The 18,874-nt window shown below is 40.0% G+C and overlaps 1 protein-coding gene across 1 annotated transcript in view; it reads right to left on the reverse strand.

Moving 5' to 3' along the window:
• The window catches only part of SNAPC4 (small nuclear RNA activating complex polypeptide 4), a 745,673-nt gene that overhangs the window by 354,449 nt on the left and 372,350 nt on the right, over window positions 1–18,874 (reverse strand). Inside the window, exon 10 of the mRNA XM_044058642.1 lies at window positions 9,245–9,409. Coding sequence (XP_043914577.1) covers window positions 9,245–9,409 — 165 coding nt within the window. The remainder of the gene's footprint in view (window positions 1–9,244; window positions 9,410–18,874) is intronic.

The raw sequence follows: 18,874 nt of genomic DNA on the forward strand, positions 1-18,874 counted from the left end.
ATAGGGGGGAAGTGACCGAGAATACTCAAGCTGGTGAAGACTGCCCTTTTCGGAGTGGAGAGAAGAACATGCACATATCTGATATATGGACACATGCAGCCCTTGAAAGTGCTCATGTCATCACCAGGAGATAGGGTTAGGATGTATAAATATATGCTTTCATGGTCAAGATACAAAGAAGCAGAAAAGATATAGGGAAAAAAATCAAGCTCTCAGATGGATCAGGATGTCCTTTCACAAAGGGAGAGCTCCACATCAGACTGGAAATCTGGAAACAAGCCCAGCTGCAGCACCAAGGGACAATGAAAATATTTCTTGGCCGTTCTGAGTAGGAATTTACTAGCAGGCAATGATACAGTGAGAAAACTTGGGTAAAACATAATTCTCTCAAACTTCAAACAAGTCAATGTTCAAAGCTGCTGCATTAATGACAGACCAAGTGAACACCCTCCTGAGACAGTAAGGCCTCCTACTGCAACTTAAAATATTTGATAGGATATTTGCTCTCTTAGAATATCAACCACTACCCAAAAATGCCTTAGCCGAAGACCCACTCCTAGATCTACACAGATATTCAACAGTTCTGAACAGGAACAAGTCTCATCTAATTTTCAGATCATCTGTTAAGGCTAAGAATTATTTTAGCATGCAAAACTACTAACACTCCCTTCAGCGTTAATCCAAATTGAAGCAACCTCCCACCCTTCCAGCAATACGTTCAAAACTGAAAGCTAAGCTGGACAAGAAGGCAAAAAAGTAATACCATTCCAAGGGTATGAGATGAGGCACATCAATGTAAGAAACAGTAACAGGGCTTCAACACCAGCAAACTAACAAAAGCCACTGGCAAAGCTTAATCCGCTTTAGGATCTCTATATGAATTCAGGCCGAGAGTGCAAGAAACAGAGTCATTGATATGAGCCCTGAGAATCATAGCAGTATATGGACCAATATACCCTTCTGAGATCCCAAAGATTGTTCTCCATCTACAAGAAATACATCAGTCTCAATAAGCACCACTACACAGAAGCAAGGCTATACATCAGAAGTGAAAATGACTCTTTCTGCTGGTCATGAAGCTTAGAAGCTAAAGGTATGAAGAAAGCACAGGCAAGAGCTAATAGTAGAGAACCATGTGAGAAGGATATATGCAACCAGTTATTCAGAAAGGAAAGCCAGGAAGTCTGGTTGGTGTGAGGACTGTTACCACAGAAAGCACCTTGACAGACACCTTGTATATGCAGAAAAAGCAGCAGGGTAGCAATCTCTATTGAAAATATTTCCTTCCCTTCATAGCAAGGTGAATATCAGACACCTCTTTTGTGGTTCCTAAATTCTGATATACCAACAACCGACCAACATATCGTGCTGTACAGTACACGATTACTATGTTGTTTTAATGATTCACATTGCAGAAATATGGTCATAATATAATAAATCTGTTTTCGTTACAGGTCATCAAATACCAAACTTCAGAGGACAGGAATCACCAAAACCGAACAGCAGAAGCACAAAACAGCAAAACACTAACATTTCATTTTTTTTTTTTTTTGCAGGCAGCAAGCCTCCCCTGCCCCCTGTATCCCTCAAACATATATACTAACTCCATGGTCGCACCACCTTGAAGGGAGAAATCTCCCCAAAAAGGGCATTACTGCTGGAACACACGTAGGAAATAAGTTTCAGGGCAACTTCTATGAAAAACTGCATTTGTCAGTCTGATCCTCGACATCGTTAAAAAAGTACAGTTTTGTACCTACCATAAATGTAGATGTCCGAACTGGATAGCATCTGCAGTCATAACAAATGGGTTGTCCTGTCGTCAGGCAGCCCTTCGGTCGGCCGGATTCCAAAGTCCGGGTCCGGCTTCGGCTGATGTCGCACTTCACCCGACGTCATCTCTGCTGGTCTTCGGGTATAAAGGCATCAGCCGACGCCATTTTCTTCAGTGTTTCTTGCCCCAGATGCCAATTGCCCTCTTGGAAAGCTAAATTTTGGATAAATGCCAATGTTTCCAAAATAATAGAAGGCAAACACAACAAATAAACATGTATGTACATATATACCAACAAATACTCCATAAGAGACCCCCCCCCCCAGCTAGCTATTAGGAGGGTAATTACCCTAGGAGTACCACAGAGGGGAAGGAGGGAGGGTAATCCTGACTGCAGATGCTATCCAGTTCGGACATCTACATTTATGGTAGGTACAAAACTGTACTATGTCCTTCATGGATGCATCTGCAGTCATAACAAATGGGTAGAATACCATAGCCAAACTAGGGAGGAGGAATAATAATTATGGAGTAGTCAGGATCCCTTGCAGTACAGCAGTGGCAAACCCTGCTCGGGATCTAGAATATAGAGGTAAATTATAATGCTTGGCAAATGTATGCACGGAGGTCCAAGTAGCCGCCTCAATAATGTCCTTGGTTGCCACTCCTCTTAAGAAAGCTGTGGTAGTGGCTGTAGCCCTTGTAGAATGAGGTCTTATGTCCTGTGGAATTGGTTTTCCATGGTAGGAGTAACAGAATCTTATGCAATTTCCTATCCATTTGGAGATTGTTTGTTTGGAAATTGCTTTTCCTTCCCTTCCTGTTGCATAGGCTACAAAGAGCTGGTCAGTTTTTCTGTTACCCTTGGTTCTGTCCAGGTAGTAGCGTAATTGTCTGTGTACATCCAAGGTATGCATTATTCTTTCACCTTTGTTTTGTGGATTGGGAAAGAAGGTAGGTAGGTGGATTGCCTGGTTTAAGGACACTCTGGATACCACCTTAGGCATAAATGTAGGATTAGTTCTCATGGACACCCTATCTTGGTGGAAGATTAGGAAGGGTTGTACTGCCATTAGAGCCTGTAGTTCCGAAACCCTCCTTGCTGAAGTAATAGCCAGTAAGAAAGCAGTTTTCCATGACAGGTGCTGTAGATCTGCTGTTGCTGCTGGTTCAAACGGAGGGAGTGTCAACTTTTCTAGCACAAAGTTCAAGTCCCATGCTGGTAATGGTGGTTTCCTAGGAGGTTTTACATTCTTGATCCCTCTGAGAAACTGCCTGAGTAGAGGATGTGAAAATACAGGAGGATCAAAGCTGTATTCTGCTGAAATAGCTGATGCATGTATCTTGATGGAGGAATAGGACAGGCCAGTATGTAGAAGCTCTGCCAAGTACTCCAGAATGTTAGCAATATCTATGTTCGACACATCTTTTCCTCTTTCAGTACTCCAGATGACGAACCTTTTCCATTTTCCTGCATAGTTCCTTCTTGTTGAAGGTCTGCGGGCTTCAAGGATAATGTCTTTAACCCTTTGTGAAAGGTCTGGGTTAGTTAATTTTATGTGATGTTCCAGGCAGTCAGTTGCAAGGTTTTTAGGTTTGGATGTATGATGTTGTAGTTGTTCTGAGTTAACATCAGGGGCATCAGGGGTGTTGGCCAGATTTTCTCCCGAGACATGCTCCTCAGCAATGGGTACCAGTGTTGTCTTGGCCAGTTCGGAGCTATCAGAATTATCTTTGGACGTTCCTCTTTGATTTTGAGTAGTACCTTGTGTATCAAGGGTAGAGGTGGAAATGCATATGCTGTCAGGCCTTTCCAGCTGAAGGAGAGAGAGTCCACCTTCCATGCAAGTGGGTGGAATGTCCTTGTGCAGAATTTTTTGAGTTGGTGATTTTGTGGGGAAGCGAATAGATCTATTTGTGGTATTCCCCACTTCTTTCTGATGGCCTTGAAGATGTCCGGGTGTAGCATCCATTCGTGAGCATCCGAGGTGGTTCTGCTTAAGATGTCTGCTAGGGTGTTCGCTTTTCCCGGTACAAATATTGCCTGCAACTGGATGTTGTAGCTGAGAGCCAGATTCCACAGGTCCAAAGTCATTCTGCATAGGGGGTAAGAATGAGTGCCTCCCTGTTTGTTGATGTACCACATGACTGTGGTGTTGTCTGTCCTTATCATCAAATGGCCTTCTTTGAGGAATGGTCTGAATTTTAGGATTGCCAGTTTTACTGCCAGCATTTCTTTTTGGTTTATGTGCAGGTGTAGCTGGTCCTGAGTCCACTTTCCTTGTACACATTTGTCCAGCATGTGTGCCCCCCATCCTAGGTCTGAGGCATCCATGGTGATGGTTTGGTTTGCTCGGAAGTTGTGGAAGGGTAAGCCTGGGTTTGACTGGCATGCCCGTGCCCACCATAGGAACTCCTGTTTTAAGCAAGGGATTATTGGTATTTCTGTTTCTAAGCTGTGCCTGTGTTGAGACCATAAATTCTTTAGGTACCACTGTAACTTTCTCATATGCAGTCTGGCATGTGGGACCAAGATTATGCATGATGCCATGAAGCCCAAGGCCTGCAGAACCTTTCTTGCTGTTAGTTTGTTCTGCTTTGCCAATTGTAAGAAGTAAAGAGGGAGTTCTTTCTGTTTTTCTGCAGTTAGGAATGCCATCTGTTTTACTGTGTCCAGTTCCGCGCCCAGGAAAGTTCTTGTTTGGGATGGAATCAGCCTTGACTTTTGAAAATTGACTGTGTATCCCAGGGCTTATAGCAAGTAAATGACCCTTTGTAAATCTGTTGTCAGCTTGCTTTTGTTGTCTGCTTGTAACAGGCAGTCGTCCAGGTAAGGATAAATTTGGATTCCCTGCACTCTGCAGTGAGCGATTACTGATGCCAGGCATTTTGTGAATACTCTGGGCGCAGTAGATAAGCCAAAGGGCAATGCTGAGAATTGAAAGTGCTCTGATCCTGCAAGAAATCTGAGGTATCTTCTGCAATTTGGTCGAATGGGGACGTGCAGGTATGCCTCCTTGAGATCTAGAGTTACCAGCCAACACTCCTTGCCCAGCATGGGAAGAAGTTGCTGTAGGGTCAGCATTTTGAATTTTGGGACAATGATGTATGTGTTTAAGATGGACAGGTCGAGAATAGGTCTCCAGGTTTTTTCTTTTCTTGGTACTAGGAAGAGTCTGGAGTAGAATCCTTTGCCCTGTTCTGTTATTGGTACCCTTTCCACAGCTCTCATCTTTATTAGTTCTGCTGTCTGGTGCAGGGCTTCTATTTTTTGATTTGGGGGCAGGTTTGGCATTCCTCTTTTTACTGGTAAAGTGTGGAAGTGGAACCGGTAGCCTTGGTTTATGGTTTGCAAAATCCACTTGTCTTTTGTAATATATTGCCAATTTTTTGAGAATAAGGCTAACTTTCCGCCTAATGGTGCTGCTATTTGCTCCTTGGTAGGCGGATTCAGGGTCAAGTCACTGTGATTGTCCGGTTGCAGTGGCAGTGGTTGCTTCTGTGCCTCGGTTATTACCTTGCCACTGTCGTCCTCTGTAGGCACCTCCTCTGGATTGATTTCTGCCCCTAGAGCGTCTGTTTCTGCCCCTTTGGGTCCTTGTGGAGTCAGGAAAGGACCAATTTTTGGCAGGCCAGTTCCTGCTGAACCTTGGGGGCTGAACCTGTAGGAAATCTTTAACTGTTTGTACAGATTTTGCCTTCTCTTCCATTTTCTTCATTACCTGCTGGGCAGGTTCCCCAAATAGACTGGCTTTATCCATAGGAGCATCCAATAGCTTAGCTTTAACATGATCCGGCAAGACCTGTTCTTTCAACCATGCATGTCTTCTTATCACTGTGCCAGTCATGGCTGATCTAAATGAAGCCTCCAGTGCATCATAGCCACATTTTAAAGAATGGTTACTGACCTGCTGGATGTTATTTAGCATTTCTAATACATATTTCTTATCTAAAGATTCATCAGAGGACAGCTTTTTAATTAACTGATCAAGCATAAACTCTTGGTATTGGATCATGTGAAACTGACAGTTTACAGCTCTAGCAGAGAGAGTAGCAGAGGTGTATACTTTTTTCCCCCATCTCTCTAAGGACCTGGATTCCCTTTCAGAAGGAATAGGGTTTTTTGCTGTGGTTGAGGCTACTGCCTTAGGCCCCTGGGATATAGTTTCGGGGTCTGCAAGTGGGGCATTGAATAGGTGGTGATGAGTGTCTGGCACCCTGTAGAATCTATCTGGTTTGGCAGGGGCCGGAGGTAAAGTATCAGGAGCGGTGCAAACATCATTAAATGCATCATCCACAACAGGCAGTACTGGAGGTATAGCTAAGGGCCTATGTTGTGGCAAGTGCAGAAAGGTCCTAAGCCTTTTTCTAGAATCTGAGAAATCTTGTCCCTGCCATTGGAATTGTTCTCTCATGGCATGTAAGGTTTCCCCAAAGGAGAATTCCTCTGGTGGAGAGGCAGCTGGAATGGAATCTTCAGCATCTGAGTCTTCATAATTGGAAAAAGGAGCCTCTGGCTGGTCTGTAATGTCTGAGTCATCCGCAGAATCATCAGAGGACACAGGCTCGGGGGGCTCTGTTCTAGGTCTCTTTTCTGAGGGCTGAGAGGCCCTGTCTGGGTGAGATTGGGATCCCCTAATTAAGGATATTAAATCTTCTGCCAGAGTAAGCATTTGAGAACTAGAAGTGGGCCTGAGTGAGGGTGGTTTAACAGGCACTGTTTTAGCTGTTTTAGCTGCTTTAGCCCTGGCAAAAGCCTTAATAGACATGGCTGCAGGAGGCCTAGCAGCACCACGTGCTGGGGTAGAGATATCCAAGGGGATGGTGTCTGATAGCTCAGTAGGAACCACAGTTGTAGGCAAAAGTTCGGAGGCTGATTCAGATAAGGTAGCAGGAGCCTCAGTAGTAGTCATGGATTCGGCTGAAGATTGACCAGTTTTCTCGGTTTCGGCCGAAACCGAGACACTCGCGGCTTGCTTAACCGTGGTTTCGGCCGAAACCGCGGACCGCGAGTGTCGGTCTTTTTCTTTGCGTTTTTTAATAATTTGGGTAGTCGGAGGATCCGACGGCATAATGTACGCAAAATCTGAGCCGAAAAACTGTTCAGCAAACTCCGACCGACGCCTAAGCGTTCGTCGGTTGAAGGAGGCACAGGCCGAACAGGCTGCTACGTCGTGGTCTGGGCCTAAGCAAGGCAAACAGTAAGAGTGGAAATCTTTATGAGGTATTTGTTTCCCACAAGTTAAACAGTTATTGACTTTTTCTGACATCGGCTGAGGCAAGAAAGAGTCCCCAACGGGTACTTAGCTTTTTAGAAGTCTTCGAAGTAGTATTCGGTAGTAGCAATCTCTGGATCTGACCGACCGGCACTTGCGAACAGCTTCTGCTTCGGGCGCCACGCGGCAAGAAAGACTGAAGAAAATGGCGTCGGCTGATGCCTTTATACCCGAAGACCAGCAGAGATGACGTCGGGTGAAGTGCGACATCAGCCGAAGCCGGACCCGGACTTTGGAATCCGGCCAACCGAAGGGCTGCCTGACGACAGGACAACCCATTTGTTATGACTGCAGATGCATCCATGAAGGACATCTGATAATTGATCATCAAGTAATAATACTTTGTCCCCTTGTAGGTTAACCAATAAATGTACAGCCTGCTTTGTATAGTAACTCTGCTAAATAGTCTTGGTCATGGCAACAGAGAGTCCCTAAACCAAACTATTCACTACCTGGTTAACGAATAAACTACACTGAAAAATAAAGCTTACCAAAAACACTCTAATCTAAACTGTAGCCAAGCTAAAGTTCAAAAAATTGATCTTAAGACTACTAAACCACTTAAACCCAGAACTGGTCAAAACACCACTCCTCTCAATCTATTTGGGATCAGGAAGGGATGACAACGAAACACAAGTTCAGAGCCCACCCCTCAAGTTATGACTCTCTAAGATGCAACAAGTTCATAGAACTGACCCCCGTGACATAGATAAGGCTTGAAGAATAGTCAAAAGACTACTGTGGAGTTCATTATCATCATTCAGATTGAAGGACTGTAGTCCTATACATCGCAGAGTGTTAATTTTGTCGTAAATGACCTGCAAAGTGAGTGAAAGGCATAAATACTTTCCACCAAAGACAAAGCCTTCCCCCTTCTCTGGTGGCAGTCGTTGATCTCCTGAGAGGATTTGCCAAAAATAATCTCAACTCACCCTTGCAGAATACATCCAAAACAGCATGGTTGCATCAATATTGGAAAAGGAAAAAAAATTACAGATGCCAGCTTCATTAGCTGTCCATACGTTCTGGTCACTGCTTCTAATATAAAGGGGTAATGGGCTATCTGAACCTAGAAATCATATTAGACATTTTGCTAATTTCCTCTCCCTCGTCCAATTCAACCAGGGTGAAACATATTCCATAGCCTGTTCCACCAGCAAGATCAGGAAAAGGGACATATGATAGCAACAGTTAACAATGCACTAAGACAATGTAGCAAAGCAGTAGGTCTTCATACCAAATCTGTCCAAAGCCTTGGAAACTCTGCTGGAGGGTACTGTAGCCACTTCTTGGGACTTTTGAAAGCCATGCTTTACATATGAAGCAATGGACATCTGGCACAGAATGCTGGTCAGTACAAGTGGTCAGCCTTCTCAGGAACTGAAGGCCATGAATCAGGGTGACTCTAACCTGCAAAAATGGAATCCTCAGTCAAAGTCTCTAGAGGACGGCATAACCAAGGGCATCATTTTTGTGCACTCTTCATAAATATTTAAATGCTTCCTGGTGAACAATACAGATGTCTAAGCACTCTGAAGTGGACTTTGTGACCCTAACAGATGGAGTCCTCTTGGGAATTGAAAGGATGATTCACCATTTCTTATAATAAGCTCTTTTGGTGGCCCCTGTTCTCCATCTCCTTCCTGACACCCTAAACTCTAATAAATTTGTTACATTTAGCACAGGACTCCAAATGAATCAACCATTCACAAAAGCCGACATCTGCAAAAAATCAACACTCAGATGTCATGCTTCTGTCTTAGGCAGTAAAAATTATCTAAGTTGCTCTGGGTCCTGATGTGATGGCCTAAGTTATGCAATAATGGCTTATTCTCCACAGACATCAAGCATAAGAACTTTCCAAATAACACATGCTAACTCCAGACCAGCACAGCATGAATGCCAAGAAATTGGGGTAGGCATGGTATGCATATGCTGCTATAGTGGCATATACCCATGGCTTAAAGTTTGTAAATTAGCTACACAAAGAAAATACTAGAAGAAAGTAACCAGGTACACCAACCCACTGAAGACAGTTCCCTCTGAAGTAAGACCTATCCATATCAGAGTGTTAACTTTATAATAAACCGAAATGTTCTATGCATGGATTAAGAGTAACACAAGAAAAGGCGTTTTCAATGAATATTCTCTTAAGTTTATAAGTTCTTTAAACAGTTTGCATCTATACCCTTACCCCAAGTTGATGAGCTATGGATTCCCAGTTTACGAAATTATGTTCAGCAGCAATATCTTTCAGCTTTTCTATTTCTTCTTCACTCCAAGAATCCTTGTTTATACTGGGATGTTCAAACTGTTGCCATAACTTCTTAATTTCCTTGGGTGTGCGTGCACCTTCAAACTAACAAATCAACAATGAAAAAAAAATCACATTAATTTAGATTAATTTTGACAAGAATTAAAAAGAAAAGTGAAAGAAAGATCATTCACTGTACCATCATACACAATTCATATAACCTTCACGCAAAGCAACAATTTGTTGCCTAAATTATAAAACCTCAAAATACTTAAAACTAAAGGCAATGTCACATATGTTCCTCAAATATGAAGATCATATGAAGGCATACCAAAGTCAGTACAAAGCGGAAAGAAATTAGCAGATCAAAAGAAGCATGCAACTGCCCCTCCCTCTCACTCCTCCAAGCTCATGTGTGTCTTAACGTTCTCCTCTTTTTCCCTCCTCCAGAATATCTTAAACTATGCTTCAGTCTATCCAGCGTTAAACTGCATATAATAAACTCTTTTTGTGGCCCCTTTCCAACCCCTTCTTGACAACATGCACTCTAATAAATTAGTAGTCCGAAAGTCAGATCAGGTTTTCCCTCACTTTTCCCACCTAGTCTGTACACCTTAATGTTTTCCAACCAATTCTCCCAATCCATCTCTATTATTTCATTTATTATTTTGGCTATGGCTACTCATTTTCTTCTACTCTTTTAGGCAGCTATGGTCTTAGCATCATTTTTGCTGGTCACTAAAACCCTGTGAGGTTTTAGAGTCACGGTTGCTAGTGGATTTATCTCCAGATTCCAGAATTCCTATAGAAGAGGATCCAAGCATTTTGAGGCTCAGTTATTTTCTCTGGTATTCTTTAATTGTCTCCTTTTTAAAGAGAAACATGAAGCATTCATCCATTTACTTTCCTTTTCCTTGATGCACTGAAAATGTCACAGATTTTATTTACATTTTGTAAAGCAGAAATTCTAACATAACTGCATTTAACTGAGACTGTTTGTACTATATAAAGCTCACTCATAGGGTCAGACTGGTAAACACTTTGATTACATTGGTGTGCCCCGCCCCCCCCAGGTAAAACTCTCTGTATGTTTTAAACTAATTCTCAGCTGCCCTCTTGTGACCAGATTAATAATAATATCTTCATAGTCCACATTTTCTCCTGTTTCACCTAAGAATGTCCCAACCTCAAAATCATCTGCAGAAATACTGATATTAAATTGGACAGCAATGGAGATACCCAAAAAGAAGATGTAAAAGAAGACTGGATCAAAAGCAGTGAACACTGTGATGTACCCAAATGCTACTGGCTCAAAAGTGATTCTTTTTCTAGAAGCTTTCCATTCTCCATCATTCATAGCCCGCTGTCATTTCAGTCATTTGTCTTATCAGCTGCTAATAAAGCAGTGATTCTGGTTACCATTCTTGTACATAGAAAAACTATCATGCAATTCTGCTGTGATAAGTCATAATGCTTAATAAAATCAGACTAGAATGGTAGATTGTAATTCCATTATTACATTACAGTGTACTACCTGTAAATCTGCATTACAATAATCATGCAATTTACTTACAACTAAAAATGCTATTAGCACTTCTTTTAAGAACCCTTTCTGTCATAATGACCAAAAGAAAATTTAAGCTAATATCTTTCAGAAAAATCACAATGTATAAGCCATAAAGAGAATTACCCCAAGACTAGCCTATGTCAAATACACACAAAAAAAAAAAAAAAAAAAAAAAAGATTTTCATTCAAAATGTCTTGCTGCTGGAACAGAATCAGATGTCTGGGAAAAGGGTCAAGTACCCCTGTACTTTAAATGCTTTTTCACAGTTTTTCATAACTTAATGACAAAATGCTAGTCTCTCTAAGTTATTACTCCTGGGATTCTGTAACAGGCACAATATTGCCAGTGCTACTTTACACCAATGTGAATGTTTATACTTAGAAATGTCAACAGCTAAGCAAGCAAAACCAGAAAAGATTATGAGGAGGTTATACTGCTGCTACTACTTCAACTTGCGTTTCGATACTATCAGTGCTGTGTAACATTCCCAAGTTACAGTCATTCATGTAAAATGTTAAATTAAATTTTTATTGGCTCATTATGATAATAGTTTACATGAATGTTATAGATCCCATGGCATGTATGATAAAAACGGACTACAGTATGTTTTTAATTAAAACTCAACATTTATTTCTGGTGAGAACAAAAATTTGTGAAACAAAATACATTAGATAAAATACCAAAGGCTGTGTTTTAAATTAAACTGGTGAAAGTTTGAGTTCTGGAAGACTACAATTTATGTTTCAAGTTTTCAAAAGTGCTTATGATCAAGCTAAGATTGAATTTACAGCAACTAAGACACTTTCAAGCCAGAGTACTTAAGGATAAAAAGCACCAAGGCTGCAAATGCTTCTTCAACAATACTAGTTTTAGCTTGTTTCAAATATCTAAGTATACTACTAAAATATTCCCTTTCTGGTAGAGTACTATCATCTTTGAACAAACAAAAGACGCAGAGGCTGTTTTTTTTTTTCACACACATTCATACTGCCCCTGATAAGTCAAACGAATGACTGCTTAACTGTGATCAAGTGAAAGCAATGGTCAGTTATTTTAATAAACAAATTGCCTCCCTGCAACCAAAGACAGCAGCCTTCCCTGACTGTGTACTTTTATGTTCATATGTAGTCACACAAAAATAAACATGGCCAAAGTAATACATTTCAACTCCTCCTTTTGGAATCATGCTGTCCTTTCATGACAAACCATCTCAAATTCCTTCTAACAGTGATCAAGTAAATGCAATATCTGTTGCCCTCCCCACATGGCTCATCCTCCCCTAACAATGGCAACCACCTTTTGACTGTATACATATCGCCGATGTTTAACTGATTAAGTGGAACAAAACAATACTGGGAAGAATGTAATGCATTTCATTTTACTACTCTCAAACATATGCAGTGCCGCTCCATGACAGTCCATATCAATCAAAGATTGTTTAAAAGTGATCAAGTGAAGGCCACCTTCGTTTAGATGCATTTAGTCTTTCCAACTCTTATCTCCACAATAACTGTACTGTGGCTGCGCACACCTCCTCTTAGACCAGCACTGTATCTTATCTCCTGCTAGGGGCAGAATTTGCTGCTCATGACTAAATCTATCCACAATCAGAATTAGAAATAAAAATGGTAATTTGCAAAGACAGTTGCTATGAATGGTATGAAATGATAACGCATACATGGAATTCTCACAGTTTTTTTTTCTTAATGTAGCAGCAAAAGAAAACATTTTTCTTTAAGATGCTCCTTGCAGAGGTCTCCAGACAAAAGACCAGAGATCATCAGATAAGCAATACAATAACTACTGTCAGCAACTTGCAGCTTGCCTCTCACATAGCAGCAAAACATGAAATGGCTAACAATATTTATTTATTTTATTTATTTATTTAATATTTGTTGACCGGCATTGTCCGACTGAGCTGAAGAGCCCTTTTTTAGCGGAGGCCCGGGGAGAAAAGCTCCATCATATTATACAATTTTCATTATAAATTAGCATTAAACAGCAATGTTACAGGATTATTATAAAGCATTAAGTAGGAATACAATGTTATACAGTGTCAATAGCCTGTGACTATGTGAGAGGGAAGGAAGTAAGAAGACATGCTAATAATTTATCATGCTATTTCACTTCTGGGTGGACTTTCTCTCATTTTTAAATACCTTTGGATATTTCATTATTACATTAAACATATTAATAAAATAATTATCATTTAAGTGTCCTGTGGGTGACAACCTTTTTTTTTTAATTTAGAAAAAGGAGTTTTTATGATTTTATAAGAAAAAAGAAAAACAAGTTTTCACAGTATATGTGGTTAGTGCTAACCCTATAAGTGGTTAGATAACTTATTAACAGTAGTTAGGGTGTTAAGGTGCAGCCAAATAAGCTGATGCTGGGCAGAAAGTCTAGTTTCCATAAGGTTATGGTGTGCAGAAATACCTAACACACTTACAGTGACCACTTAACGCCGGTCAAAGTCACAGAAGTGCCAAAATAAATGATGATCTACAAGCTGACAGTATGAGATGTATAGTGTACCACTTCAGCTAAATTGACAAAAGAGTACCACCCTACTGGGTAAAGTCTACCTGGTGGAATTCTTCCAGGCAGCTCACCTTATTCATGTGCACCATACCTAACTTTGACCCCACATATTAACTTGCAAATAACCCTTTCCCTATTCAGACAAATTAGGTCTAGTGGTACTGTCACTGGGTTTTTCTTAAATAGTTGATCGCAAAACAAGACTAAGTTTTGTAGTTAATGAATCACAAAAAGAAGAGTAGTTTCAGACATTTTTGTGTTTGATTTCAATTGATTTCGACTTGCATGGATTGACTTACTGGGAACTGATTTTCTGCAAGTTGATGTTTCAGAATGTACTCAGACACACATACAATATAAATATATATATATATATATATATATATATATATATATATATATATATATATATTTTTTTTTTTATTTATTTATATATGCAATCCATATATTGAAAACTAAGAACTTCAAAATGCAGCAGATTGAACACAGCTGAAAGATCAGATTTCTGTTGAGAGAAAAGAAAGAAAGAAACACTGGATTTTGCAGGGGGCAAGACTCTTCAGCCTTCAAACCCCTTGTTAAATATATATACCAACTCCAAGAGTGCACTCTAGTGTAAAAAAGGCAAATTCCTTGATCCCCTACATGATCTCAAAAGGGAAAAAGCCAATACATTATCACCCCTTTTGACAAATCAACTTTTTAATAAAAAGTATGCAACCCATATTTGTATATATGGTGTGTGTATGTATAAATAAGTCATGTATGTATGTATGAATTGTCATAGAGGGGTAGGGTGCGTGCCCCTCTGTAACAAAAAAGCATACAGGTATGACATTTTTTATTGAAATCTAAGATGTAGTTAACCCATAAGTTTTACTTGATTAAACTAATATATTTTATACAAGAACCATATTTGAAATCAGCATATTGCTGCCCAGGTCTACTTTGTTTCACTGAAAGCTCATTTCACTGAATTTGAATTTACCCTGACCAAACTGCTGAAAACTCATTTCACTGAATCTCATTTCGGTGAAGTGAAATACTGGCACTGTGTAGAGTACTGTAAGGCAAGTAAAAGGTATATGCCCTTTTCCCAACTGTAGTGGGGTCCTGGAGTTAGTATATATAGTTAGGGGGTGTGTGGGGTGCAGCCCCCCCCATTTAGTTTGGTTTTATATTATATTTTACCAAAAGCTTCAAAACAATACATTTTAAACCATAGGCATGCATACTTACAACGCCAATGACTAATTCTCTCCAGAAGACAATATATACTCCAACTAAGTGGGGGCTGTGCCCCCCACACCCCCCCCCCCCTCACACTATATATACTAACTCCAGGATCACACTACAGTGGAGAAAAGGGCATATACCTTTTACTTGCCTTACAGTAGTCTACACAGTGTCATATATACTAACTTCACTTCAGTGAAATGAGTTTTCAGTAATTTGAGTTTTCAGCGATTTGGTCGGGGTGAACTGAAATTCAGTGAAATGAGCTTTCAATGAAACAAAGTAGACCCATTGCAGCCCACACTGTTCTGCAATATGCTCAGTGCAAATAAAGCAATAATTCACAATGAGACACCAGCACCAAGAAAACACACTATTATAAAGAAATTTAAGGCTTTCATTTACCCAATCTCAATGGCTCCAATTAAAATCTTGAGAGTAGCACTGCTAAGTCCCTTAAAACCACAAACAAAATACTGAATATAAATCAGAAGAGCAAATATTGATCATCACACGTATTCTTTAAACTTTTTTTTGACAGGTGACAAGCCCCCTCCACACTTCAATGTATACCAAGGCAGAGATTGCCCTACTTCAGAGAAATTGAAATATTCCGATAAATGGCATTCTTGGACTTATGCAAGTCTGGATTTTCGTCCATTCCATCTTCATATTTTGGGGCCTGGCAATGCAAGTCACAATAATTTACACAGGCAAATATGTATAGGTATGCAGACACACACATACATGTGAAATGTATGTAGAAACACAGACACATACATGCATTATCTATACATATATACGCATAACTAGTCCTCAGTATATGGGAATTAAAGGCAGACGGGGAAAAGTATATAGGAAACTGTTGTTTCAATAAAGAATGCATCCATCATTTGATCTGTCTTGTACAGATACAAGTAAAATTCTGGAATTTGGCAATATATAAAGGAAACAAGTCTATATTTTGGAGTTCATTTTTTTTTAGTTTGAAGAATACTTCTGAATTTAATCTCTCCTCATGGGGATTGGATGCAGACCTGTTCAGATGGTGTGCCTACATAATCTATGATGAAGGCATGCAGCAGGCATATAGATGGATACTCTGTCATGATGTTAGATTCAGAGCTAGTACTGCTAACTTGCATAAAATGTTAACACAGAGATTTTCCTGCTTATCAATGTACCACATTACGGTACTACTAGGTGATAAATTTCAGGATGCCTGGTCATGAGATCAGCCTGAAAACCTGCAGTACATGAAGAATAACAAATATTTACTTGATGCTGATGTGGCTGCCTTTGCCTCTCTCTCTCTCATTCCAAGTACCCCCGGACTCTTTACAGAACCCATGTCTGCCCCTCCCAAGTCTTGGTCAAGGATATGCACCATTAAGGTCTGGTCCCTTATGGCTCAAAAAAGGGAATTTAAGGGTGGACTTTAATTCCTTGTGAATCAGAAGGGTAACAGGGATCGCTCAAGGGAGTCCAGTTGCAAGTACTTTAAGTTGCTTAGATATCAGAGCAGTTTCCTCATATGTGGCCTCACCAAAGGGACTATGAGAATTAATTGTACATGCCAATGAAAGACAAGAATCTCCAGGATTTCTCAATGTGGTCATGTAATATACAGCTGCACCCATGAGAAAAAAAACAATGTAAATACAGTCAATTGTCGAGGCCAGAATTGTTCCAAAGAAACATACAGATTGGGAAGGGATGAGGCAGGATGTTTTTGTAGGTTGAGGAAAATCCCAATCTTGAAGAAACACTGAATTACACTATTTGCAAAGTCTTTCAGCACCACACTGGATCTTTCCTGGATCAGGCAGTAAACCTCAGATAAATGTGTATGCTTTGAAGGTTTAGGTGAGCAAACACTGGGTTTATGCACTTTGGAAATATCCTGGAAGTAGTGGCAAGCCATAGAGCAATGGGGCACCTTATATTCAGAGTGATGTCAACAGCCTTTGAAATCAGAAAAAGATGACCAGGCTGCGGTGTGAGCAATCTAACTAGAATTTAATTTTCACACCTTTAAGATCAGTCTCCATGGACCTCTTTCTTTGGGATCAAGGATTAAGGGCAACCATGAATAGAAACCTTGCCTCATTTTATAAGGAGAATTTGCTCTATACATGCCAATGTTAACATGCCTTTTGAAACTGTTTCTGCCAGGGACACCTTATCTTCAAAGATAGAAGGTATTCTCATGAATCAGAGAATGTTATGAATTACAAATTGTATCCTGAATTTATGACCTACATCAACCACAGGTGAACACACTGGCCTTTGTTGTCGGGCCTATCCTGCTGATGCAAGGCACACAGCTTAGTGATACCTACAACATTTTTCAAAAGGCTTTCTTCACTGTCAGGATATCTGAAAATATATGAAATGTAGGTAGAAAACCAGAACATTCTCAAGTGCCGACATCTTTTGCAGAAGCTTGAAACCTGGAAACTGTCAGTTTGCCCAAACATCTCAGTAGGTGAATTCCACTTTCTGTCTTAGAGGATCAATACATATAGGGGATTTGTAAACAGACAGTCATTTGGCTGGAGGACAGAAAGGCAACACCTCACCAGCACTAACATCTGCAGTCATCTGTGGGACTCACAAGGTCTCCAGTGCCTTTCATTCACTGACCCGTAACTATTTCATTACAAGTTCCTTGAGCCATTCCATCTTGCACATCTTTCAAGGCTAGATGCCAGAGGTGAAAGATTTGTATGTGTAATAACTGCCTAACCAAGGCCTACTATGTTTTCTTTTCCCGAATTTTAATGAATGCTGTTCACTGACTGGTTACTCACTTGCTTCAATTATAACTTCTGTTTAGTCAGTAGGAGGGTGACGGGAGTATTTACTGCTGTTTCATGGTTTGCATTATTAGTAACTTGGGAGGCATATGGTGCCAAAATGCTATTTACTTTTAATTATCTAATATAGATTTTTAGCTCTCATAAAGAGACTGACTGTGCGAACATTTTACAGTTTGTATAAGGAATTAGGATTCTCGGTGGAAACTTTTGCAATTTATGTTTTGTAATTTATGTTTTTTCACAATTTAATTGTGGTGAACTACCACACCTCCTACTCCTCTCTCAGCTCCAATTATACACTCCATTATTTATTCACCATCCTACTGTCCAGCACTAGGCACCATAATCTCACACTATGTCCCATCCAGACTACTCAGGAGCTCCACCCAAGACCTTTTACAAATTTACAAGCCCAAGTCCACAAAATAGGAGCCATTACATACAGCTACCATTCCTCTATTGCTTGGAACAAACTCCCACAAGAAGTTAGATCACTTTCATATCCTAAAGTATTCAAACTAGCCACTAAAGAGTACTTAAAAAGTCAATGGATTTCTATCTGTTTTTACCGAACACTTATCTCCTTTCCTTCTGCTGCAGTATTCTTGATAACATTTTTATAGATAATTGCACCTGCATATATATATATATATATATATATATATATATATATATATATATATATATGTGTGTGTGTGTGTGTGTGATAACTGTTCTACAAGTTTTAATATGAATGATTATAATGTTAACTGTGCTTGTAAAGGTTATATATTTTTTTGTAACTATGTTTTGGAGCTTTTCTCCCCGGGCCTCTGCTGAAAAAGGGCTTTTGCTCAGTCAGACAATCCCGATTAACAAATGTAAAATAAATAAATACATTTATCACAGGGGCCCAGATGAGGCATGAAGTATTCACAAGTGTTGACTTGTGTAATTGTTTCCCCAAGAGTCAGCGATGTAAAGGGATGAAGCTGCTGACAGTTTAGAGATATTGCCAAAGGGCACACAGTGAGATTTTGAAGTATGAACTTAGAGGTTAGTGGTGGAATACCATGAAAAGGAGTCACCTTGGTCATTTAAAAAGTGGATTCTATAGTAGACAGTGGGGTCTCTCCATAAAAGGCAGTTATGATTAGCACAAACAGTGGGCATACATGATGGGTTGAAGGAAGCCAGATCATTAATACACAGTAAGAACAGTAAAGGACCTTCTATGTAAACATTAACCTACAGAAATTCCAGCTAAAAGATTGATTGGAAAGAATAAACCAATACGAAAGACAACTTAAACTGAGCAGTTGGAGGAGTAGCTGTTAAACTAGGGAATGATATCAGAACAAAGAAGATTAAACTTATTTATTAGGAGATTATGACTGTCTTAGTCAAAGGCCCTTCTGAGGTCA

This window comes from Protopterus annectens, chromosome 16.part0 (genome assembly GCF_019279795.1).
Source record: "Protopterus annectens isolate FY-2018-M chromosome 16.part0, PAN1.0, whole genome shotgun sequence".
NCBI classification, from domain to species: Eukaryota; Metazoa; Chordata; order Ceratodontiformes; family Protopteridae; genus Protopterus; species Protopterus annectens.